This window comes from Fukomys damarensis, unplaced genomic scaffold, assembly GCF_012274545.1.
Source record: "Fukomys damarensis isolate Sample0158 unplaced genomic scaffold, DMR_v1.0_HiC HiC_scaffold_5, whole genome shotgun sequence".
Classification (NCBI taxonomy): Eukaryota; Metazoa; Chordata; class Mammalia; order Rodentia; family Bathyergidae; genus Fukomys; species Fukomys damarensis.
In genome coordinates this window covers 32,680,824-32,702,182 of record NW_022900917.1, presented here as the reverse complement: position 1 = coordinate 32,702,182, position 21,359 = coordinate 32,680,824, and the positions used below count along the sequence as shown (strand labels likewise).

At 37.0% G+C, this 21,359-nt stretch overlaps 1 protein-coding gene across 1 annotated transcript in view; it reads left to right on the top strand.

Annotated features, from left to right (window-relative positions):
* The window catches only part of Stmn2 (stathmin 2), a 57,055-nt gene that overhangs the window by 18,913 nt on the left and 16,783 nt on the right, over positions 1–21,359 (top strand). The window contains exons 2-3 of the mRNA XM_010636232.3: positions 11,779–11,874; positions 16,422–16,594. Of these exons, the coding sequence (XP_010634534.1) occupies positions 11,779–11,874; positions 16,422–16,594 (269 nt within the window). The remainder of the gene's footprint in view (positions 1–11,778; positions 11,875–16,421; positions 16,595–21,359) is intronic.

Below are 21,359 nucleotides of genomic sequence, written 5' to 3'. Positions count from 1 at the left end.
CTCCACTAAGGACACATGAGGCTTTGGAGAAATTTCTAGGTCTAACCAAAACACTTCACAATACCAATTTCATTTTCCTTGGATCTATACCTGGAAGTAGGTTTGCAGGATAATATATTAGTACCATTTCTAATTTTTTAGAACCTCCATACTGTTTTGCACAAGGCTGTATTAATTTACATTCTGCCAACAACGGGGGTTCCCTTTTCTCAGCAACATTGCCAATACCTATGATCTTTTGTCTCTTTTATAATAGGTAGGAGGCGGTATCTCATTGTAATGCTGCTTTTCATTTTCCTAAGCATTAGTGATGTTGAACATTTTTTCATAAGCCTTTTGAATATTCATATGTCTTCCTTTGACAAATAACCTCTTCAGGCATAAATGGCTATTTCTTAAAGTAGTTTTTATTTTTAAATATCCAGAAGTAAGAAAATTTGGAAAATTTACCCTAGACTAAGTTGTCTTGCATTTTGATCCTGCTTGTGACAAACTAACTGGAATGAAAAGACTTCAGACTCATTACTTGCTTGCTTTAGGTTCACTGCAGAAAGTTGTACTAATTAAAGTTCTAGTACATGATTTGATGAGATCTATTTCAGAAAATGAGTCTTTATATGGCAAATCATGAAGTAGCATTTAAATTCCAAAATGAAAAAGCCATTCTCAGTGTCATATCTGAGTTAACCGGCAGGATTTCCTTCACACTATTTAGCTGTCTCTAAAATGGGTGCTGAAGATAATTACACTGTGGAAGCAAGAGTCAGATGCTTGACACTTATCTCACAGTCCCTGTTACTCTCTCACATACTGCCAACAATGCTCAAAGGTAAAATAAAATTCTGCAATCATTTTTTAAATATCAGGCAGTTAAAACCCTTGACGCTATATTTCCTGTCTCTAAAAAGTGTGTGTGTGTGTGTGAGTGTGTGTGTATTCATTCTATTTCTTAAATACAAAGTAACCATAAGACATACGACTGATGATTAGCAAAATCAGAACTTGTTTTCATTCAGGGAGGAATTTTTACTTGATTGTTTATTGCTGTGCCAGGTACATAAGCGTTTAATGCATAGGTTTTCAATGCTTAATTAAAATAAAACTAAGGAATGTGATTTGAAAATCCAATTTGAAGTCATGATTAAGAAAATACCACATACAGTGCATTTCACAAAATTTCATTGGAGACCTTGGAATCTTCTTTGGATTTCAGGAAACAAGTATAATTCTGGGTCCTACATGAGGCCTTTGTGACCTTTGCTTGAATTATCTTCCATTATTTATATCATTCATTTCCTAAGAAAACATGAGTACAATGTATATACTACCCAAATAAGAGTTATATGTGGTAGAAACTTGATAACTACTATTTGGCAATAACACTAAGTTAAAATATTACTTTTAGTCACTGTTGATATTAGTAACTATTACACGTTGCATGGACTTTTTTAGAGACACACTCAAGATTACAACAAGGAACTAAAAGTGTAAAAAAGGTTCTAATTATATAATTGATAATGTGAAATAGGACAAAAAGGGTTAAAGGAGTATGGGAAGTGGGTAGTGTAGGGGAAAGAAAAGAAGGGAAAAGGAAAAATATGAGAAAAAAAATAAAACTAAAGCCTTTGTAAATAGGGAAAGGTGGAGGGGGTGAAAGGAGATCAGGGGTATGAGGAAAAAATAAGAACCAAGATACATCATGTAAGATCCCAACAATGAAAGTAAGTGTACTGTATACCTAAAAAGTACCAATAAACTTAATTTTAAAAAATGACAAGGAACCTTTAAATGCCTTGAAACTATTTACCACTTTAAAGAAGTACAGGTTTATATGCAAACTCTTTAAAAAGTATTCTTTAAACTTCTAGAAATTTTTCATATTGATAGAGGAATTAAATTATAATAGAACTTTCAGGTTTGTAGCACAAATTGTTCCAGGATTCCTGCTTAATTTAACTGTTTCTTCCCAGTGTTCTCCATAAATTAGCATATTTTATTATCTGAAGACTGACAACCCCATCCTGGGATGATAAATAGGGTTCTCTTTTAATTAATTGAGTCTTACCCTCAGTATTCAAATCATTGTTCAACCAAAGAGAAAAGTCCCTGGGCTCTTAAACTGAGATAAAATCTTCAGAATCTTATATTTTTTTATTTTTCACTATGACAGAAGTCTTGTGTTTTACAGTTCTAAAAGTTCCTGATCTCACTGAGAACATAACAGGTAATCCATTTTATATATAGCACTATAAATAGTCAGACTAAATTCCAAAATCTATGTGAACTACAGTGCAAGGCTTATTTTCTGAAGAAAAGCTACACATTAAAACAAAGGGAGCAAAGAAATCAACATCAAAACATATGACTCTGGATGTTGACTCCACAAATATAATACTCATTCTACATAGATCGTACAAATTTTTCTGAGTTCAGAATGAATGCAAAGTCCTTTTCTCTCTCTCTCTCTCTCTCTCTCTCTCTCTCTCTTTAGTCTGCAATTTAAAAGTAATGAGGACAGATTTCAATCACTTGGGTGCCATGTTCAGGCATTTTGGAGAAACAACCTACAGACTGTCATGGCCGCCTCATACTGCCCACCATAGACCCGGAAGGGAAGGGCAAAGTCATCCTAATGTGCAAACTCTCCTTAACCAGATGAACAGCTTGTTTTTTTTCAATCTGACTTTGTCTAATTTTAAGTCCCTACTCACTTAACTATCATTTTAAGCTCATTATTATTACCTGGTAGCATTTTGGGACTTAAGAGAAGAAAAATCCCTCACTCAGAATTGGTGAAAAAATCGTGGCACCTAACCAGAGTAAAGTTCCTCAAATACTACCATAAACCACAGTGTGGTTTGGTCTCTATCAAGGACAATACGAATTTCTTTTATCGGTGGAGAAAAAAAAGAAAAGAAAGACTGCATGATGTAGTGTAACTCTCATTAAACACAGCAGGAGCTTAAATGAATCAAGAGTAAGGTGAAGTCCCAGGGTGGTGAAATTTACTGCCTCTATTGCAGTGTTGATCATGAGAGCTCATTTGTATCATCCAGTTTCTTTTCTTGGTGTGCATTGCTAATGCCAAGAATCCATTGAGATGAAATTTAAGAGCCTCATGTTTCTGTAAAACCCACTGATGGGTTATAATACTTTGACCTTCTCAAATGCCTCTTTATTTGATTTCATAGCCTCAAACTTCAGAAAACTGGGATGCTTTGACTGATCAAAATATGAATCTTTCAAAACCTCCCTGACTTCAGAGACTATAATTCTTGTGAAGAAAGATGGGTAGAATGAATGTAGACTGAATTCTAATTTTATACTAAATCAATTAGCATTACATCATCATAGCAGAAATATCTAGAACATTACCTCATATCAGTAATCTTCTGGGATGTTGCAATAGGTCTTTAGAAATTGGAGTTATTTTTCTTTTCAGATTTTACGCTTTCAGTTACATATTCATCAACCAAAATAATTTCATGCTCTAAATCTAAGCCAGTAAAGTATATAAGAAGTATTTTAAATAATATCATGTTAATCTAGTTCATCCTGAAAGATCACAATGATGGAGCTCCCAAAAATATTTCTAAATGAGATAATATATCTGAGTAAAAAATAATAATCTGACACTGAATTATAAGACCCCAAAACAGGCAAATTAACACACACACACACACACACACACACACACACACACCTACACACACACACACTGTGGTCAATATCAAGCTGGAGTGAGCATCATGAGTTTAAATGTACAAAGTGAAAAAATAAAGAAAAAAGAGCTGCAAAGTAGCTGATTTGTATCTATGTTAAGACTTAGGTAATAGAAAAAGAGAAGCTGGACAAAATTAGGAGAGCAGCAATGTTTAATAATGGCAGATGTAATTTGGCTCTTTTCAGACTCCATTAGCAGAGAACACTATTTCTCCCATTGTCTGTTGTCTTTTTAAGTCCTTAGGCTCAGCTGTGAATACTGCCAGGAAATAATACTTCTGCCTGGAAATTATAGAGTCTATTTTCAAAAAAAAAAGAGGTAGTGTTTGTTTACATAAACTGGTAAGCTTTAAGCAAAGGGCTTTTGTCCTTTTCTGTCTAGCAGAAATTATGCAGATGTAATTGTTGCAAAAACAAGTGCACAAAACTGCTATCCTGCATTCTGCAGCATCTGATTTATTCTTTACTGTCTCCCCAGTGACTTTCTGGAAGAAGAAATTTAAATTGAATCCAAATTCACTGTTTAGGACTTGTCAAGAAAACCTCCCTACTAGTCTAATCTGCTCTCAGGAAAAATAAGGAAAAAAAAAAAAAGAAAATGTGTTAATAGACCCCAGATGCTTTTCGGTAGAGTCAGCCTAAATACAGGTCATGGGCAGCCATCCCATCTTCTGAATGACAATGTCCCTGTGGTCATCAAAAATGTCAATGTGTCAGGATACAGACAGGTATCTCATTCAGAGATCGTAAGATATTTTACCCCAAAGTAGTATATTAATTATATTTCCAGAGCATTCATCACTGTCTTAACAGGAAGTAGAATCCTTATCACTCTTTCTTCACACTCAACACTAGCCAAAACTAGGGAATCAATGAACATTTTGCACAGGAGGAACAAATAAAAGAAATTTAAATAAAACCACTAATTCTACATTAAATAACAAAATAATTTGTGAGAATCCATATTAATGATTATTCCCCCATAAGCCAAATGAAGTAGAAAGTTGAAAAAAAAATTTAACCCTTTTATTTCTAATTGATTGGGGCCTTAGAAAATAACAGAGTATAATGTCATGACATATATATTATTTTCTTTTTCAAATAAGTTATGTATAAAATTAAGATGTAAATGAAAATGTGAGAAAAGAGCCCAGAATCTGTATGTATAGAAGGGTGGGGAAAATATATGTGTACCCATGTTTGTATTTTAACAAGCAAGCAAATCTCTTTATTATTTTAATCTATCCCACAGTCAAATCTGATTATTGAATCTGTATATTCTTTAGAGAAACTGTTCCCAAAGTTTCTAGCCATCTCTATGCTAATATTTACTACCCAAGTATAATCCACATATCAAGAGAAGTCACTACTTTCTTCCCCGAAACCATCGAGTCAGCCTCTGCATTGTGGGGGGCTGGGGGATTGCATCATACGTTCTATAGTGAATTAAAGGGATTTGTGGGTGGGTAGACAAGAGGGAGGGGAGGAAGGAAAAGGGCAGTAAACAGGACCAACGTATGATATGGATATGAACCAATTCTTCATGATGACTGTATTATGTATCACTATCACAAACATACATTAATTTTAAAATCCAAATAAAAATACTATAACATATAAAATAAAAATAGTTATATACCAGCAATACAGTTGCATTCCAAACCAACTGTTTTCAATTCACTGTTTTCAACATTATAGAAAAATTGGCAATAGTCACAGAAAATAAAAAGGTAGGATGAAGGACTTGTTGTAACAGGCACCAAGTTATGTACAAAAAGGAACCATTATAAATTACTTTTAAAACTGGTTGCCCCAGTAATGCTAAACACTTCTCTGAGTATGAATAAGGGAGAGTGTTAAATCTGATTACCTTAGGTGTCGTTATAAGTGTGGTGATACAAGGTTTATGATGAGGAGGACAGTGGGAATGGAAGACGAAAGGGTGGAAGGAGTCCACATTCTCAGGGACTTCACCAAGGCACAGGACTCCCTGGCCTCCACCAGCCCCAATCCTGCACATTGTAAAGAGCCCATTTGAATGGGCTTAAATTATATGCAGTGGAAAGCGTTCCCTCTGGGTCAGAAATGTAGAAATTTACTCTGGTGCATCTCAGTGTTACACATGAGGCTGTCTGTACTCGGTGATGTGCCAAAAGTACCCATTTTCTTCAATGTGGCTAAAATTAGAAATTTGTGAAAAAGAAAGCAAATGATAAAAATTACATTGATGTTGAACATGTATAAACTTTTCCCTTGTAATTATTCCCTAAATAATCCAGTAAAATAAATATTTATTGTATTAGGTATCATAAGTAATCTAGAGATTAAAGCACTGAAGAGGATGTACATAGATTATATGCAAACACTACAACATTTTGTAGAAGGAACTTGACCATCCTTAGATTTCGGTGTCTGTGAAGAACCTGGAGAATCTTGGGTATTTTACTTTAAGATCAATAATAATATTACTTATTGGAAGCATTTGTAGGCAATGAAGATGGAAGTAAAACATCGGAGCAAATCTGGGGAGAAATGAACAGCATGAAGTGCAGGCCCAAGGCCTGAGCTAAGCTTCAGACTGAACATGTTACTGAAACTCTCTGAGTCTTTTATCCTCATCTGGAAATCTGGACTCATTATAGCACCTTTCTCATAGCATGGTTGAGGTGATTAAATGAAAAAATTCCTGCAAATATTTTGTGCATTTTTGTGCCCAACAAACAGCTGTTATCATTACTCATGATTCCTTGTAGCTGTTTGGAAGAAAACTACAAGTAATATTTGTATATCATTAAGTTAAATGATTATTGCTATAGAATCAGTACGGACTGAATTTTTTTTTTTTTCCATACCAGGGATCGAACTCTGAACCTTGCTCTTACTAGGGAGGCAGTGGAACCACTGAGCTAAATCCCCAGCCCCAGACTGAATTTTAAATGAATTCCCTAGAGAAATGTACTTACTTCCAAACATTAGTAGTTAATAGCAAATACAATCAATCATTTTTAGAAATATATGGAATCACTTCCCACATTCCAACATGCATTCAACTCTGCTTAGTGTTGAGATACAGTGAAAAGATTGATATACGTTGTTTCCCCAAAATCAGCGGAAAAAAATGATTGTCAATTCAAAGTATGAAACATCAATTGTAAGCTGTTATTACCGTGGTTTTCATGGCCCATTGTCTTTGACAGACATTCTTTTGTTGTTAACAGGAAGTTATTCGGATTATCTGTATTTTGGTGCCTCGTTCCACATCCTATTTCCCTCAAATCAAAGCCATCCTTCAAGCCTCAGCTTAGTCACACTCTGGAAAGCTTCCCTTATCAATCCATTATCAAGAATCTTTTATCTTTTTCGCTCTGCCCTCTTGTAGACCCCAGTCCTCGAATCCAGTTGTTATTTCATATCGATTCTTCTTTCAGTCTCTTCATCTGCCCTTTTCTCTCCTTTGCACTGAACTTCCTTTTCCTAAGCCCCGTCACATTACCTGCTGAACCTGTTCACTTGTTATTGTGCCTTCTGGTCATTCTGCATAAAATGGCCAGGAAAAAAAAAACTTTCTAAAACAAGAATTTGATGCGATCATCCCTCCTTTCAAATATTCATTGGCTTCCTATTGCTCGGATGATCATAATGGCTCACCTGGGACACTCTGATATTGACAAGGACTCCTATTAATGAACATAAACCAGAACTATCAGGAAAAGCCAAGACTGGAAGCTCATTTATCCAATGCTACTTCTTGTGCTCCTTAGGCTCACAGGAATATTCCGAATGGTGGACTCAAGACTGAACCCAGGCATGAATTTCTTCTAAATTTATACATTTGAAATGTATGGTACTTTGACACTCTAGCACGAGATATACCCATATTTGTTTTAATGTAAACATAATGTCTTAAATCTCAAACCATTTACATGAGCAAAAATTCAAACATCTTACCCAAAATCAGGGAGTAAAATTTTACCCCTAAGAAGACCTACTATTGGGGTGCAACTCTGGAAAGTCCTCATGGAGTGCAGTCTGTAAAAATGCTGCCTCTGGAGCCCAGAAAATGTGAACTGTAAAGACCAGGAAGGGATGGATGCTCTGTGGAGTGAAGTAGTCACTCCGTACATGGACCTCTTGACAAAAGCCTTCCATACAATCTCTTAGAACTTCATTTCCATGCCAGCAATAATAAATATACCTTCTCTTCTTTACTTCCCTTGATAGTATTCGGTCTTTATGATCCTGATCCATTAGCTTTGGTTGCCCTATAAAATATAAGACATCAACGATAAATGTAACTATTGTACCAATAAACTTAACAGAAAAAATAAATAAATAAAAATAAAATACAAGACAGCTAAATTTGAACTTCAGAAAAACAACAGATGATTTGTAGTATGCTCCATGCAATATTTGGTTTAAAACTTGACTGAGTGCCCTATGTTGTTACTTGTTAAATCTGGCAACCCTAACAATGAAGCCATTCTTGACCACCCATCTCACTGCCACAAGTAGGGTTCTACTGGGCTTCTAACACAACTCATCTGTGCTGCATATGATGATTGTCCTACTTTGCATCTACTTTTTATCAATTTTTATATCCCTGTACTCCACCTTCCTAACTCGAAAACAATAATGCTCTTATATCTCTGCAGTTCCATAATGCTTCACAGAGACTCCTGCCTAGAGGTGGTGATCATAGATACTTGTTAAGAGAGAAATTGATTTAAAATCAATCGACAAGCAACCAACAAAATTACTTATTGAGCAACTGCTTTCTATTCCATCAAGAACTAGTGTGCAAATTATTCAATAGATGAGTAAAATGTAATGTTTGGCTTCAAAAAGGCTGTAGATTAATTAATAAAAAATTATACATAAAAATTAGTAACACATGACTCCAAACAATATATAACCTACGTTGTGTAATACAGCCCACAAAGGATAATAAGAAATCAGTGTGGGTTGCCTCCAAAAAGAGAAGTGTGAGAAGAAGGACCCTGTATTAGGACTTAAATTTTGGAAAGGAATTAGAGCACAAGAGGATTGGGAGGGCAATGTTTCCTAGTGGAAAGTTTGAGCAAGTTGCATTAAGCAGAGAGGAAACTGCAGAGTGCCTTTGCTGCAGGAAAACAACCGCGATTCACCTGAGCTACAGTTGCTACTGGTTTTAAGAAGCTCCCTGGGATTCAAAGCATCCATATTAGTGAGAATCTACGCAATGGCTGACCATAAGTAGAGTCAAACCATACACCTTGATAAAGATAATAACTAAGCTAGGGATGCTGTCAAATAAATCGCCAACAGAGGTTTTCTAGGTTTTGTCCTCAGATCATCTAAGAGAGGAAAGACCACGTCAGAGAGGGAAGACCAACATCTTTTCAGTCACTGTCTTAGTCTGCTCTGGCTGTTCTAACAAAATACCACAGAAGGCTTTTAAACAACAGAAACTTATTTCTCACAATTATAAAGGCTCAGTCGTCATGACTGAATGATTTCCCAATATTGCATCTCCAAGTACCACCGTGGGGATTAGCTTTCAACATATGTGTTTGGAAGGGAGGATATAAACCATCTAATAGTAATGGTTATCCATTATACACAGGGCTCTCTATACATGAGTGCCCTGATAGTCCTTACACTCCCCTCTCTTCACCAGCTTCTCAGGCAGAATTAAAGCAATGGTATTACTGAAAATTATTGAATTAATTTCCAAGAAAGAAAAGACAGATGTTGAAAAGTGTTCTTTTTCAGTAGAAATTCCTGTTCCTCTCAACTTTAAAGTATTACTGTGTTATGAGATAGAACATCATTTATTTTTATGTTTCAGCTATCTCTTCCTAAGAAAGTTGGTATTTATAACATGTGGTTACAATATAGTCATCCTTCAGTATCCATGGAAAATTGGTTCTACATCACTGTAGATACCAAAATCTTCAGATGCCCAAGCCCCATATTTGTGATGGTGTAGTGTTTACATGTAGCCCATATGCTTCCTTTCCTGAACTTTAAATCATCTCTAGGTAATTTGAAATACCTATTGAATATAAATTCTGTGAAAAGAGTTTTTTTATACTGTATTGTTTACTGAATAAAAGTCTCTACATGTTCAGCACCAAGAAATTATTTCAAATATTTTCGACCCACAAAAGGATAAACTCATGGATGTAGTACACGTGGATAAAGAGGGCTAATTGCATGCTTAATATCACCAACTGTTTTGGAAGCTAGATTGCATTTTCTTATACAAAATAAAATACTCCCATCCTACAAAGACTGGATGTTACTGTTTTCAGTCGATCCATAGAACCAAATGTATTAAACCACAAAAAATGTTACCCCTATAAAAAAATAGTGATTCACATTGAACATCTATGTAAATTCCTGCTTAAGTCTTTATAAGTGATGTAATTTAATTTACCAAATATAGAAATAAGACAAAGAAATATGGTTCTGCCTTCTAAAAATGCAAAGGTATTCAATAAATTTGGAATGGAACTTGCCAGGACCTTTATGGCATATGGCAAATTGTGTTGCTTATTTTAAGGAAAAAGCTCACAGAGGTTTTGTTTTGTTTTTTTAAAGCAGATCCTCTGCATATAGTTAGGTTGAACTATATGAAAGTGACAATAGTTCATCTTTGCATGTGGTTCAACCATATGCCAATGGGTCCTGTGGCCCATGGACCTCACCCTAAAGTAGAGCTAGAAAGCCTCTTGGCAGGTTTGGGACAGCTTGATTACTGCATCTCATCCAGAACACCGTCTTTACCACTGCCACTTTGGCCTCTGTGAGGCTGAGTTTCCTTGTTTATAAAATTCAGGTTAACCATTGACTAATCCCTTAGAAACTTCTCAGTCTAACATTCTGAGGCTCTAAAGCACCTAGTTGTTGGATCCGTTTCCTCTTGGTCAACAAAAGATATTCCTGTCTGTAGTGTCTAAACTCATCTTCTGGGAATTCCCTCCCTCCCATGGTGGATTCTCCTTTGGGTTACAGTGATGGTTAAAAAAACTCACCATGGGGGGATGTCACCAGTGAGGTTCAGTTTGCTAGGCCACAGCCATGTGTTTATTTCCTGTCACAAGTTAATGCATGGTATACCCATCATTTTTCTTCCAGCTTTCTTAAATTTTTTAATTCAATAAATTAAGTTAATCTAAATTAAGGCGAGAGACTCCTCCTTTATTCATATCTGGTTGTCTAGGAACACTTATCTTGGAGATAACAAATAGTCACTGAATATTCAAGTTTGCTTGGGCAGGAGACCTCCTAGAGAAGAAAGAAGGAAATCAAATGAGGCGGGAGTGGGAAGAGTGAAGGAGCAAGGCCGTCAGAGTCTGAAGTCTTTCTCTTTGGTGCTGGGGATCAAACTCAGGACCTTGCACTTGTAAGGCAGGCATAAGCACCACTGAGCTAGATCCCCGGCCCTGAACTGCTGCTGCTGCTGCTTGGTAACTTAGTACCCAAACTGATTGGCAGGTGTAGTGGAAGAGATCTTTATCCTTTCCCATCAAATCTCAGGTCTGGGCATGTCTGGGAAGAGAAAGAGATAAGAAATTGCACTAGAGGGAGAGAGAAAGCACCATGTGCCTGGAGGATGTATCTGAGGAATAACTGTCCTGCTGAGTCCTCTAACTACCCTCAGATGAGTTGGTAGCGATCCAGGCTGAACCCTCCTGAATCTTAGGTGCAGCAGACTTGTGTACACATTTACTACAAAGGCCGGCCTCTCAACTAATGCCAGTTTTCTCTTCCTTTGCAGCTTTCATATTTTTCTCCTATCCTGCTACATCTCAATTCCTTCTACATTCCTTTTCATCTAATGCTTTCTCTCACTATGTATATTGAATCTGCTGTAATAATTAATTCACATCCTCTATAATAAGGAATATGGACTTGAGTTCATTCTTTTCTATTTCATGACAGAAAGAAGCAAAGCATCATACCTGGAAATATTCATTCTGCAGGAGGCTGTAATTATTATGCAAATTTAGAGAAGCATTGAGAGGAAGTTCAGAAAAGGAAAGATCTTAATCTTGAGTCTTTATGTTTCAGCCTACAAGGAAAAAATGAAGGAGCTGTCCATGCTGTCACTGATCTGCTCTTGCTTCTACCCGGAACCCCGCAACATCAACATCTACACTTACGATGGTGAGTTGCCAGAGACAGAAATCCCCTGCTGGCCACATCATTTGCAGAGCTTGTATGCATGTTTTTCTCTCTCAGTTCCTGCTAAATCAATATTTTGTAGATCTCGCTATTGACTTAACTTCGTGGAGCTATTAGGTCTTATTGATTGCTTATTGCTCACAACATTTTGAATTTGGTGCTAATAACCACACTTTAATGTCTCTTAAGAAGCATGGCTAGACTGTTATTAGCAGGCACATACAGCATATCAACTCCACAACGTGAATTTTTGCAAATAACGTACTATGCTAAACTGTAATTAGACTAGATCATAATTTGCAAGAGAGTACTTTATACTTAGAGCACTTGAGAGAGAAAATCAACATCACTGTTTTTCTATATGAACTTCCCATATTTTGTGCATATATATCAATAAGTTAATAATAACTGAATTAAAGAGTTAAACTTACTTATGACAGAGGCTCCAGGTAAAGAGGGTTTAAAAAGACAACTAAAGATCTGGTATGATAATTAACTTAATTGACAGGTAACCTTTTAGGTTTACATTGTCCTTATTCATTATGTTTAATTTGGTTTCCTCTCTGCCTCTGCCTCTATCCATGCAGGCCCAGCCAAGCAGATACTTAGAGCCTCTGAAACTCACTTAACACTAGCATTTCTCCCAGGGCTGTTGGGAGGTTTAAATAACTTAATGCAAGTCACTAAACACCAAGCCTGGTCTCACATAAGCACTTGATAAAGGTAGCTATCATTATCAACAATATCATCACCTAATTCAGTCAATTCGATAAAAATATTCAGTGCAGTTATATGTGTACTAAATATAGCTGTGGCGTATTTTCCTACCTGATAGGCTCAAAATTACTTTTCCTTTCCAACTGTGTAAACTAAGACTTTAAAGACCATGCAAAGTGACCCGTGGTACACAATACCTTGAGGGCCTTTATTGCATGTTTGAGGACTCAAAGGTATTTTCCTTCCAAGTTGTTCTGTCAGCTCCAGCATCAGTATCTGAAGTGCTAATGAACTGTTCCTGAAGAAAATGCCCTCCGGGTGCAGGAATTTCATTTTCCAACCAAAACTTTCATTGGAATGCAGGCCCAGTGCCTGCTTTGTATAAGTTCATTCAGTCAACAACAACAACAACAACAAAACTACACAGGTCGTTATTATTTGCCAGATTTAGCTGCCACTATCCATGTGAATATGAAACTCTAAAATCTAACAGTGTGTTGTCACCAAGGGTCCAAAGATGAACACACTGTGGTCCTCAGTTTCAAGGGACTCAGGGCTTAGTCCAAGATTATGTACAAAAATGATCAGGAAGCAGAGTCCAGGGTGATTAAGGCAGAGAAGGCTGTGATGGTTTCTTCCAATTTAGGGACTGAGGAGAGGGGTAGAAGAAAAGCAGACACTATGGATCAGCTGCCCCTTAGAAGCTGAAGGTGATTCCACATCATGTAACACCACTTCCCAAAAGAGTTGGCAGAGAGTTTTAGGATTCCCTAAGTCCTTACCTTGTTGTATTTTTGTCTTGATAATAAAGTGAATTATTTATTGCAGTCAAACATTATAATAAAATAATGTAATTATTGTTATTTACATTTATAAACATAAAGTGCCATGACTTGCACTATACATTCAGTATTCTTTATTTTTTTAATCTTCACTACAGTATTATGAGGAAGGTGCTCTTTTTATCTTCAATTTTGGATGAGAAAATGATAATTTAAAACAGTTAATTAGCCTTCCCGGGATCACACAGCTACAGTCCCTAACCTAACCATTTAAAAATCCCATTACCTTATCAAATGAGCTATTGTTGTTTGCCCGTGTTCCCTTGTAACCTTTTTCAAAAGGCTTCCATAGTTTTCCTAGAGTTCTATTTAAGATACAAATATAATCTTGTTTGCCTTCAGGAAAATTTAAAAATATTTCTACATTTGTTTCCAATATACTTACTGATTCACTGTGCCTGGACCATCTGTTGGTATTTAAGGATCTGAGGCAATTGCTATCGCCTGAGTCTCACCTGACCACAGCCTCAGTTTTCACTAAACAGTCTGCCAAAACACTCATGGAAGTGTAATCCTCACCTCAGAAGCAGTATCGGAAGCTTCTCTGTCAGAAATGGCCTGGAAAAATGGTCACCTTGGTTGCTACCACTGAAAAGGGACATCAGCGAATTAGAGAGCATTTAAAGGTCAAGGAATGTGTAGTGACAAAGATATAGAAGCAGCCTCGCTCCAAGTACTGACTCTAAACAATGGGATGAGACATCTTAACTGTCTTCAAATACAGAGGGAGCTTCATGTCCTTGGGTTCCAGATGAATGGATCCACCAACCTGAGATTAAAACTATTTGGGTTTTTTTTATTGAGTTTATTGGTTTATTTACATTTTAGGTATACAATACAGTTACATTCATTGTTGGTATCTTGTACCTCTACATGACAGGTCTTGGTTCTCATTTTGTCCCCTTGTCCCTGCCCTCCCTTCACCCCCTCCTCCCCTCCCCATTTACAACCACTTTATTTCCATTTTTTCATTTTTCTCATATTTTTTCTCTTATTACCTTTCCCCAACACCTTTAGCCCTTTTCTAAAACTATTTGAAGAAAATTTGATTTGTACGGAACATATACAGACATTTTCTTGTCATTATTCCTCGAATAATACAATCTAGCTATTACGTGATATTAGGTAGAAATAATCTCAAGATGATTGAAACTGTTCCAGAGGACCTGAGTAGATTGTGTGCAAATACACCTCCATTTTCTGTGAGGAACTTGAGTGTCCTCAGGTTTCGGAACCCTCAAGACGTTTTGGAACTGTACCCCCAAGAGCACCAAGAACCACTGCACCTGAAAGTCCAGAGATGCACAATAGGAAATGGCCTCCCCTAGAGAAGTTTCAGGCTGCAAGCAAGGACCAGCAGGAGAAATCAGGAGGATGCTATCTGAAGTGCCAGACAACACACTCAACTAGCAATCAGAACTGAGCAATGCGACTTTTATAAAAACCCATTATAATTTACTAGGTTGCAAGTTATGTAGCTATAAATGCCCCAGAATGCCATCACTTTTATATTATAAATTATACTAGCTTATAAATCCTACGGGGTTAAAACTTAAAGGTCTGATGATCTGCTTTTCTCTACCACATAAGCGACTGATTAAAAAAATAGTCATTCTTGGTTCTTTTGTAACTGACAAATAAAAATCATATATGTTTAGATTGTATAGCATGTTTTGAAATATGTATATATTCTCAAATAGCTAATTCAAGCTAATTAACTAACGTTTGTGTTACCTCACATACCTTATCATGGATTTGTGGTAAAATCTGTCTTGGTGATTTTCAAGATCATAATACATTGCTATTAATTATCATTACCAGGTTGTACAGTGGATCTCATGAATGTATTTTCCCTAAGCTGAGTTTTTATCCTTTGACCAACATCTACTCAATATCTGCCTCTACCCCCAGCCTCTGGTAACCGCCATTCTACTCTCTACTATGAATTCAACTTTCTTTAGATTCCACGTATAAAAGATCTTTTGGTACTTGTTCTTTTGTGCCTGGCTTTCCCCCAGTTAGCACGATATCCTCCGGGTTCATCCCAGTTGCCCCAAATGGTAGCATTTCTTTCCTTTGAAAGCCTGAATCATATTCCAGGGATGTGGGCACAAATTAGACAGGAGGCTTTCCACTCCCTCCCTCACCACAGGGCCTCTTTCCCTGGCTCTTGTCTGCAGCTGAGGTGTGCTGCAGCAGAACAGGAGCAAAGACATTATGTCTCCCGTTGCCAGTAGGCTGTAACACTCTGAAGGCAAAGAAACTCATGACAGAGAAGACACTACATATGCTCAGTGACTAGGAACGATGGACATACTGAGGGACGAGAGCCAGGAGGATGCTTTCTTTGCACATTAACATTGACTTGGCCATGTGTTTCTAATTGCTTAGGGGATGATATTGCTTCTAACATGGTTTCTGTGATTCCCTACCACAGAAATAGTTACATCATAATGATATAGGAAGGTAGGTAGGTAGGTAGGCAGGCAGAATAATGTAAAATAGACGATACATAGATAGATACTTTCTCAATATATGTGAGTACTGGAGACCTCTTATTATTTTCCTCGTTACCTACCAAAAAAATTTTTTTAATGTCTCCAGTCATAGTTATTTCAAAAAAAAAAGTCCTACTTCATTTTCATGCAAAGCTCATATTTATTCAAAAGGAAAAGAAGGCTTAGTTAAAAATCAATTCAAGCTATTCTTTAGTATGCCTCCCATTATTCAACTCCCTATAGACATGGTTGCCTTTTTCAATACTGTAAATGTTTATTCCATTAAGATATATCCACAGTTATGCTAAAGAGAGAGGTCTTACATGCTCAAAGCAATGTAGAGCAAATTATAATATGCAGTATTTTAGCTCTGTTTCCTGGAATAACAATGCCACTTTGAATCGATGGAATCCAAATTATTAAAATAAACCCAGTCATGCATGCTTAACATTCTCTGTTCCTTTTTTCCTAGATATGGAAGTGAAGCAAATCAACAAACGTGCCTCTGGCCAGGCTTTTGAGCTGATCTTAAAGCCACCATCTCCTATCTCAGAAGCCCCTCGAACTTTAGCTTCTCCAAAGAAGAAAGACCTATCCCTGGAGGAGATCCAGAAAAAACTGGAGGCTGCAGAGGAAAGAAGAAAGGTAACTTTTTCATAGGCTTTTGACTCTCTCTGTCTCACACACACACACACACACACACACACACACACACACACACACACACACACACACACACACACACACACACACACACACACACACACACACACACCCCTACAACTAGCAGAGATTCCATGGGATAGCTACTCCTGGACCTGCACAGTCTCAACATAGGTAAGTTTTCAGTAGACATAGAGCCTGGCTTTGGGGGTAAGAGCTCAATCAGGGTAAGACAACTGTTGGTTTTAGGCTAGACTAGACCAGAGCTCTCAGAGACTAAAAGAGCTTCAGTGCCCTAATACTCCTCCCAGTTGAATCTCCTTTCTGAAAGTCTCCCCCACCCTCAATCCATCAGCACAGACAAGAGAAAGCAGAACCGTAGGTATTCTAAAGGTTAGAGTGGGAAGACAGAAGTGATACTCCCTTTCTCTCAGGATCCTCATCGTATTCCCAGCATAGGGCATGGTTTTCCTTGAAATTATCAATTACCAGATGTTTCCTCTGAGATCTTTCCAGCCCAGACGTTGTTTACCCCCAGGGTAAGAGGTCAAGCCAGCCCCTTTTCTTCTCCAGAGCTTCACTGCCCCTAAAGCTAATCCTCCTAAAATCAGGACTTCCTGAGACCTTTGAGTATCTTCTCCCACCCATTTCTAAGCCTTGTGGGAATTTGCCCTCTTTTTGCCATTGGTCCTTGCTTGAATTAAAGAGCTTTTCTTTGCTAAATCTTAATAATTTTCCATAATCAGGTGCTAAGACAAGCCAATGGTTTCAAGATTTGAGAGCACTAAGAAATTCTAGGGACTCCAAATGCACAAAAGTTATGTCCAGATATATCTGTTCCAACTGGGTGGACATGGTAAGTTCATCTCATCAAGGATACTCGATCCTCCACAAATGGCATCCTTTTGGGTAGCTTGTCCCTGCATTACATTTACCAATTGCTCTTTCATGATATCTACTTAGACCAAGTAGTAATTTAAGAATATGTTCTATGCAAGTTTTTATGGTATTAGTGGAAACTGCATTTTTAATATTTTTTTATTTTATGAAGATAGTGTCTATAAAGTTAGCCGACATATAAAAACTTTTCTGTTGGACAATTACAAATAGAATGAAGAACATTCCCATCTCCCAAGGACTGAATTCTTCTACAGTAAGAACACAAGCACATATTTGTGTACGGTATATGTGAGCACACACACACACACACGTGCACATATATACACAAATACTGCATCAAACAACAAGGCTCAAAGATTAGAAGCTCTCAGATTAAGTTTTCTGAACAAGAAAGCACTAATTTTGTGGTTGAAAAAAACCTTCCTATGACACATTAATATACTCAAGTCAGTGTCATTTTTCAACAAAGCAAGAATCTCCAAGTGCCTGATAAATATTTAGTGTATGTATGTACATATAGTGTATATACATACATTACCAAATACTGTTGTTATAAATACAGATTTTTAAAGGAGAAACTGGCTAATAATCCAAGAATATGTACAGGAATTCATTTTTATTAGCTTTTTGGTTATTTTAGTCTTCTCATGGCACAGCTACTTTAAATTATTCAAAATCACAGCCCATCATGGTTGTGGCTGGCAGTTACAAGCAACTACAGCAATGGAGCAAGCGTTACACACAAAACAGGGCAGGTTTTCACTCCAGCATTGACACAGCTAACAGGTGCAGGCGTAGGAGTAAGTCACAGCCGCGACTTGGTTAGAATTCAAAGTCAGTGACTGAGCAGAAATTCAAACTCACAATCAAATTCAACACCATGGTTTAGGACACTGATAATATTTCTGGATAATGTCTTTAATTCAAAAGAAATTATTGAAGGAAAAAGAAGACGGAGATGATCAGAATCCACTGGGTGTTCTTATAAAACTCCATGCTGTAACTGATTCTAGTAAAATTCCTGCACCCTGGCAATAATAAATTATCAAAAGTTATACTTGTAAATATTTAGATTTAAATAGAAATTGACCACATAGCTACAAGACATTTGCAAATCTAATCAGTCAGCATTATGAGGTTGAGAAAAAAACTATTCTTTAGAATTCTTTAAAAGCAATATTCCATCATATTTCTGGTATTATTTGTTTAAATTTTTCATTGCAGAAATCACTAAGTAGATTATGAGTTGGTGGTGAAGTTTTAATTAGAAGAAAGTATAACTATTAGCAGAAGCACCAACTTAAAGATTCATCAGTTGATTTTATTCTATTGGATTATACTGGCTTAATTAGTGCTCATTTGGAGAACTGTTAATTCTCTTTAAAGAGTCTTGAGCAAGGGCATATATCTGAGTAAATATCTTACTGGGGACAGGGAAATAACCAAAATCCAATCTAGCTAGCTAAAACAACAAACAGGTAGACATGTAACTAAAAGTCTAGGTTTGACTGCAGTCTCAGAACAGCTGAATTCAAGCAGCCAAGAAATATCATCAGAAAACTCTTATTTTAAATTTACCATTTTCTTGTGCATCAAATTAGTTTCATTACCAAGTAAACTGAGTTCCACTCAGCCCCAAATTACTCTTTTCACATCTTAAGAACTCCTATAGGAAGAGAGCTTCTCTTTCCGAGTAATTGTAACAAAAATCCTAGAACTGGGTCTCAGTGGCTTTAACTGCATCGCCTGCCTGACCTGAACCAGTCATGGTGGTCAAGGGGATGCAGTGGTTAGGTATGCAAAGCCGGATTACATGACTAGCATTGACCTGCAGGGGAGTTTAGGTAAGATCTCCAGGGTGAGAAATGGGGAAAGGTGATTCTTGAAAAGAAAATGAAGGTATTTTCACCAGAAGAAGGGAAAATACATGTGCTAAGTTGTAGGTGTCCGTAGTCTTTTTCTGTCAATGTTTAGGGCCACTGTAAAATTTAAAATAATTATTTAAGTCATGTACTACTCAACCTGTCACACTTGTCATTCCCTCCTTTTGCCCTGCTATGTACGATGTGGGGGTTTTTGCACATAAACATAAAGAAAAAGCATTCTACACAGCTATATAGAACAACACTGTGTGTTAGAAATATAAAGTGAGACACGAGCATTTCAAAGTTTTCTAGCAACCACATTAAAAAGAATCATATGAAAATAACTTCAACGTTCTATTTAACCTAGCACGTACAAGACCGTTACAACATGTAATCCATATAGAAATATTAATGAGACATTTCACATTCTTTTTTGTTCATGCTAAGTATTTGAGACCCAGGATGGTATTATGTTTGCATTGTGTGGGAATTCACAGGCACAGCATTGTAAGCGTTCAGTAGTGCTATGCAGCTGGTAGCTGGGGAACTGGGAGAGCTGAGCCCCAAGAGAGTAGACCAAAAGCCATCTGAATGGAGAAGCGTTATGCCTTCGTTTCTGAACTTGGGACCAGATTCATTATTCTGACTCAAAGTTTTTCATACACCTAAAGATTCTATTGACATAGAAATTCAGGAGACAAAAAGAAGTTCCCATGCTATGGTGGGTGCAGTTCTACCGTCACCCACAGGAGTGAAGGTTAGGCCCCTCTCAATCTCACACTCTCCTCCATGGGCCCTGTGATTCTCCACGGTGTGGAGGGGATGTCTTCACACCCAGATTTCATCTCTTACTCTCTCTCACTGAACCCAGGGTTTCTCAGTAGCACTTAGTATAATTGGTAGCCATATTCTTATTTACATATTTGTATCCATCCTTAATATCATTCCTTAGGTAATAAACTTCATAAACGTAATAGTGCCAGCAATAGTTAGTGCTACAAGTAATTTTAAGTGAATAAATACATTGTAACTCTTAGGGCCAAATGTTAAAATGGCAATATGTAACTCATTCTGATTTTTTATCCAATCTTCCCCTTCTAAAATAGAAATAGTAAGTCTCCAAGTCACATCTGCTGAAAATACACGATAAACTCTAATCCAAATGATTCCTAGCTTGTCAACCTGTATTTATCAAGCATTTACTGTTTGCTAAACACAAGCACACCTTTACCAACCTTATATCCCAAGGAAAGACAAATTGCTAATAAGTAAATATATATACACTATGTCAAATAATGCAAAATAAAGCAGGCCAGTAGGAACTGGGAATGTAGGTAAAAAGGAGCCAATAATACAAGGTAGTCAGAAAAAAAGTCTCTTAACAGGGAAGGATGAAGGGGGTGAAGGGAGGGCAGGGGCATGGGGAAAAAAATAAGAATCAAGACATATTATATAAAAGTACAAGATCCCAATGATAGATGTAACTGTATTGCTTGCTTTAAATGTACCAATAAACTTAACGGGAAAAAAAAGAGAGAAAAAAGTCTCTTAAATAACAGAACATTTGAAAAGAAGCATGAAGGTAGTAAAAGAGTGAAATATGCAGGTTTTCCTATAGGGCCAGAATATTTGAAGTAGTAAGAATAGCAACTGCAAAGGGCCTGAGGTGAGAGTTTGAGGAACAGCACAGAAGCCAGTGTAACTGAAGCAGAGAGCACAAGAGGAGACCAAGAAGGACCTGAAATCAGAAGGTAGCATTTTAAGGACTTTGACTTTAAGGGAAATGGAGGCCACAGAGGAAAATAAATACATATCATTATATACTTCATCTGAATCACAGTAGCTTTTCAAAAATTAAATTTTTAAAAAAGCAGTAACTAGGGCCAGGGATTTAGCTCAGTGGTTCTGCTGCCTGCCGCGCAAGCACAAGGGCCTGAGTTCAATCCCCGGTACCAAAAATTAAAAAAAAAAAGGGGGGGGGG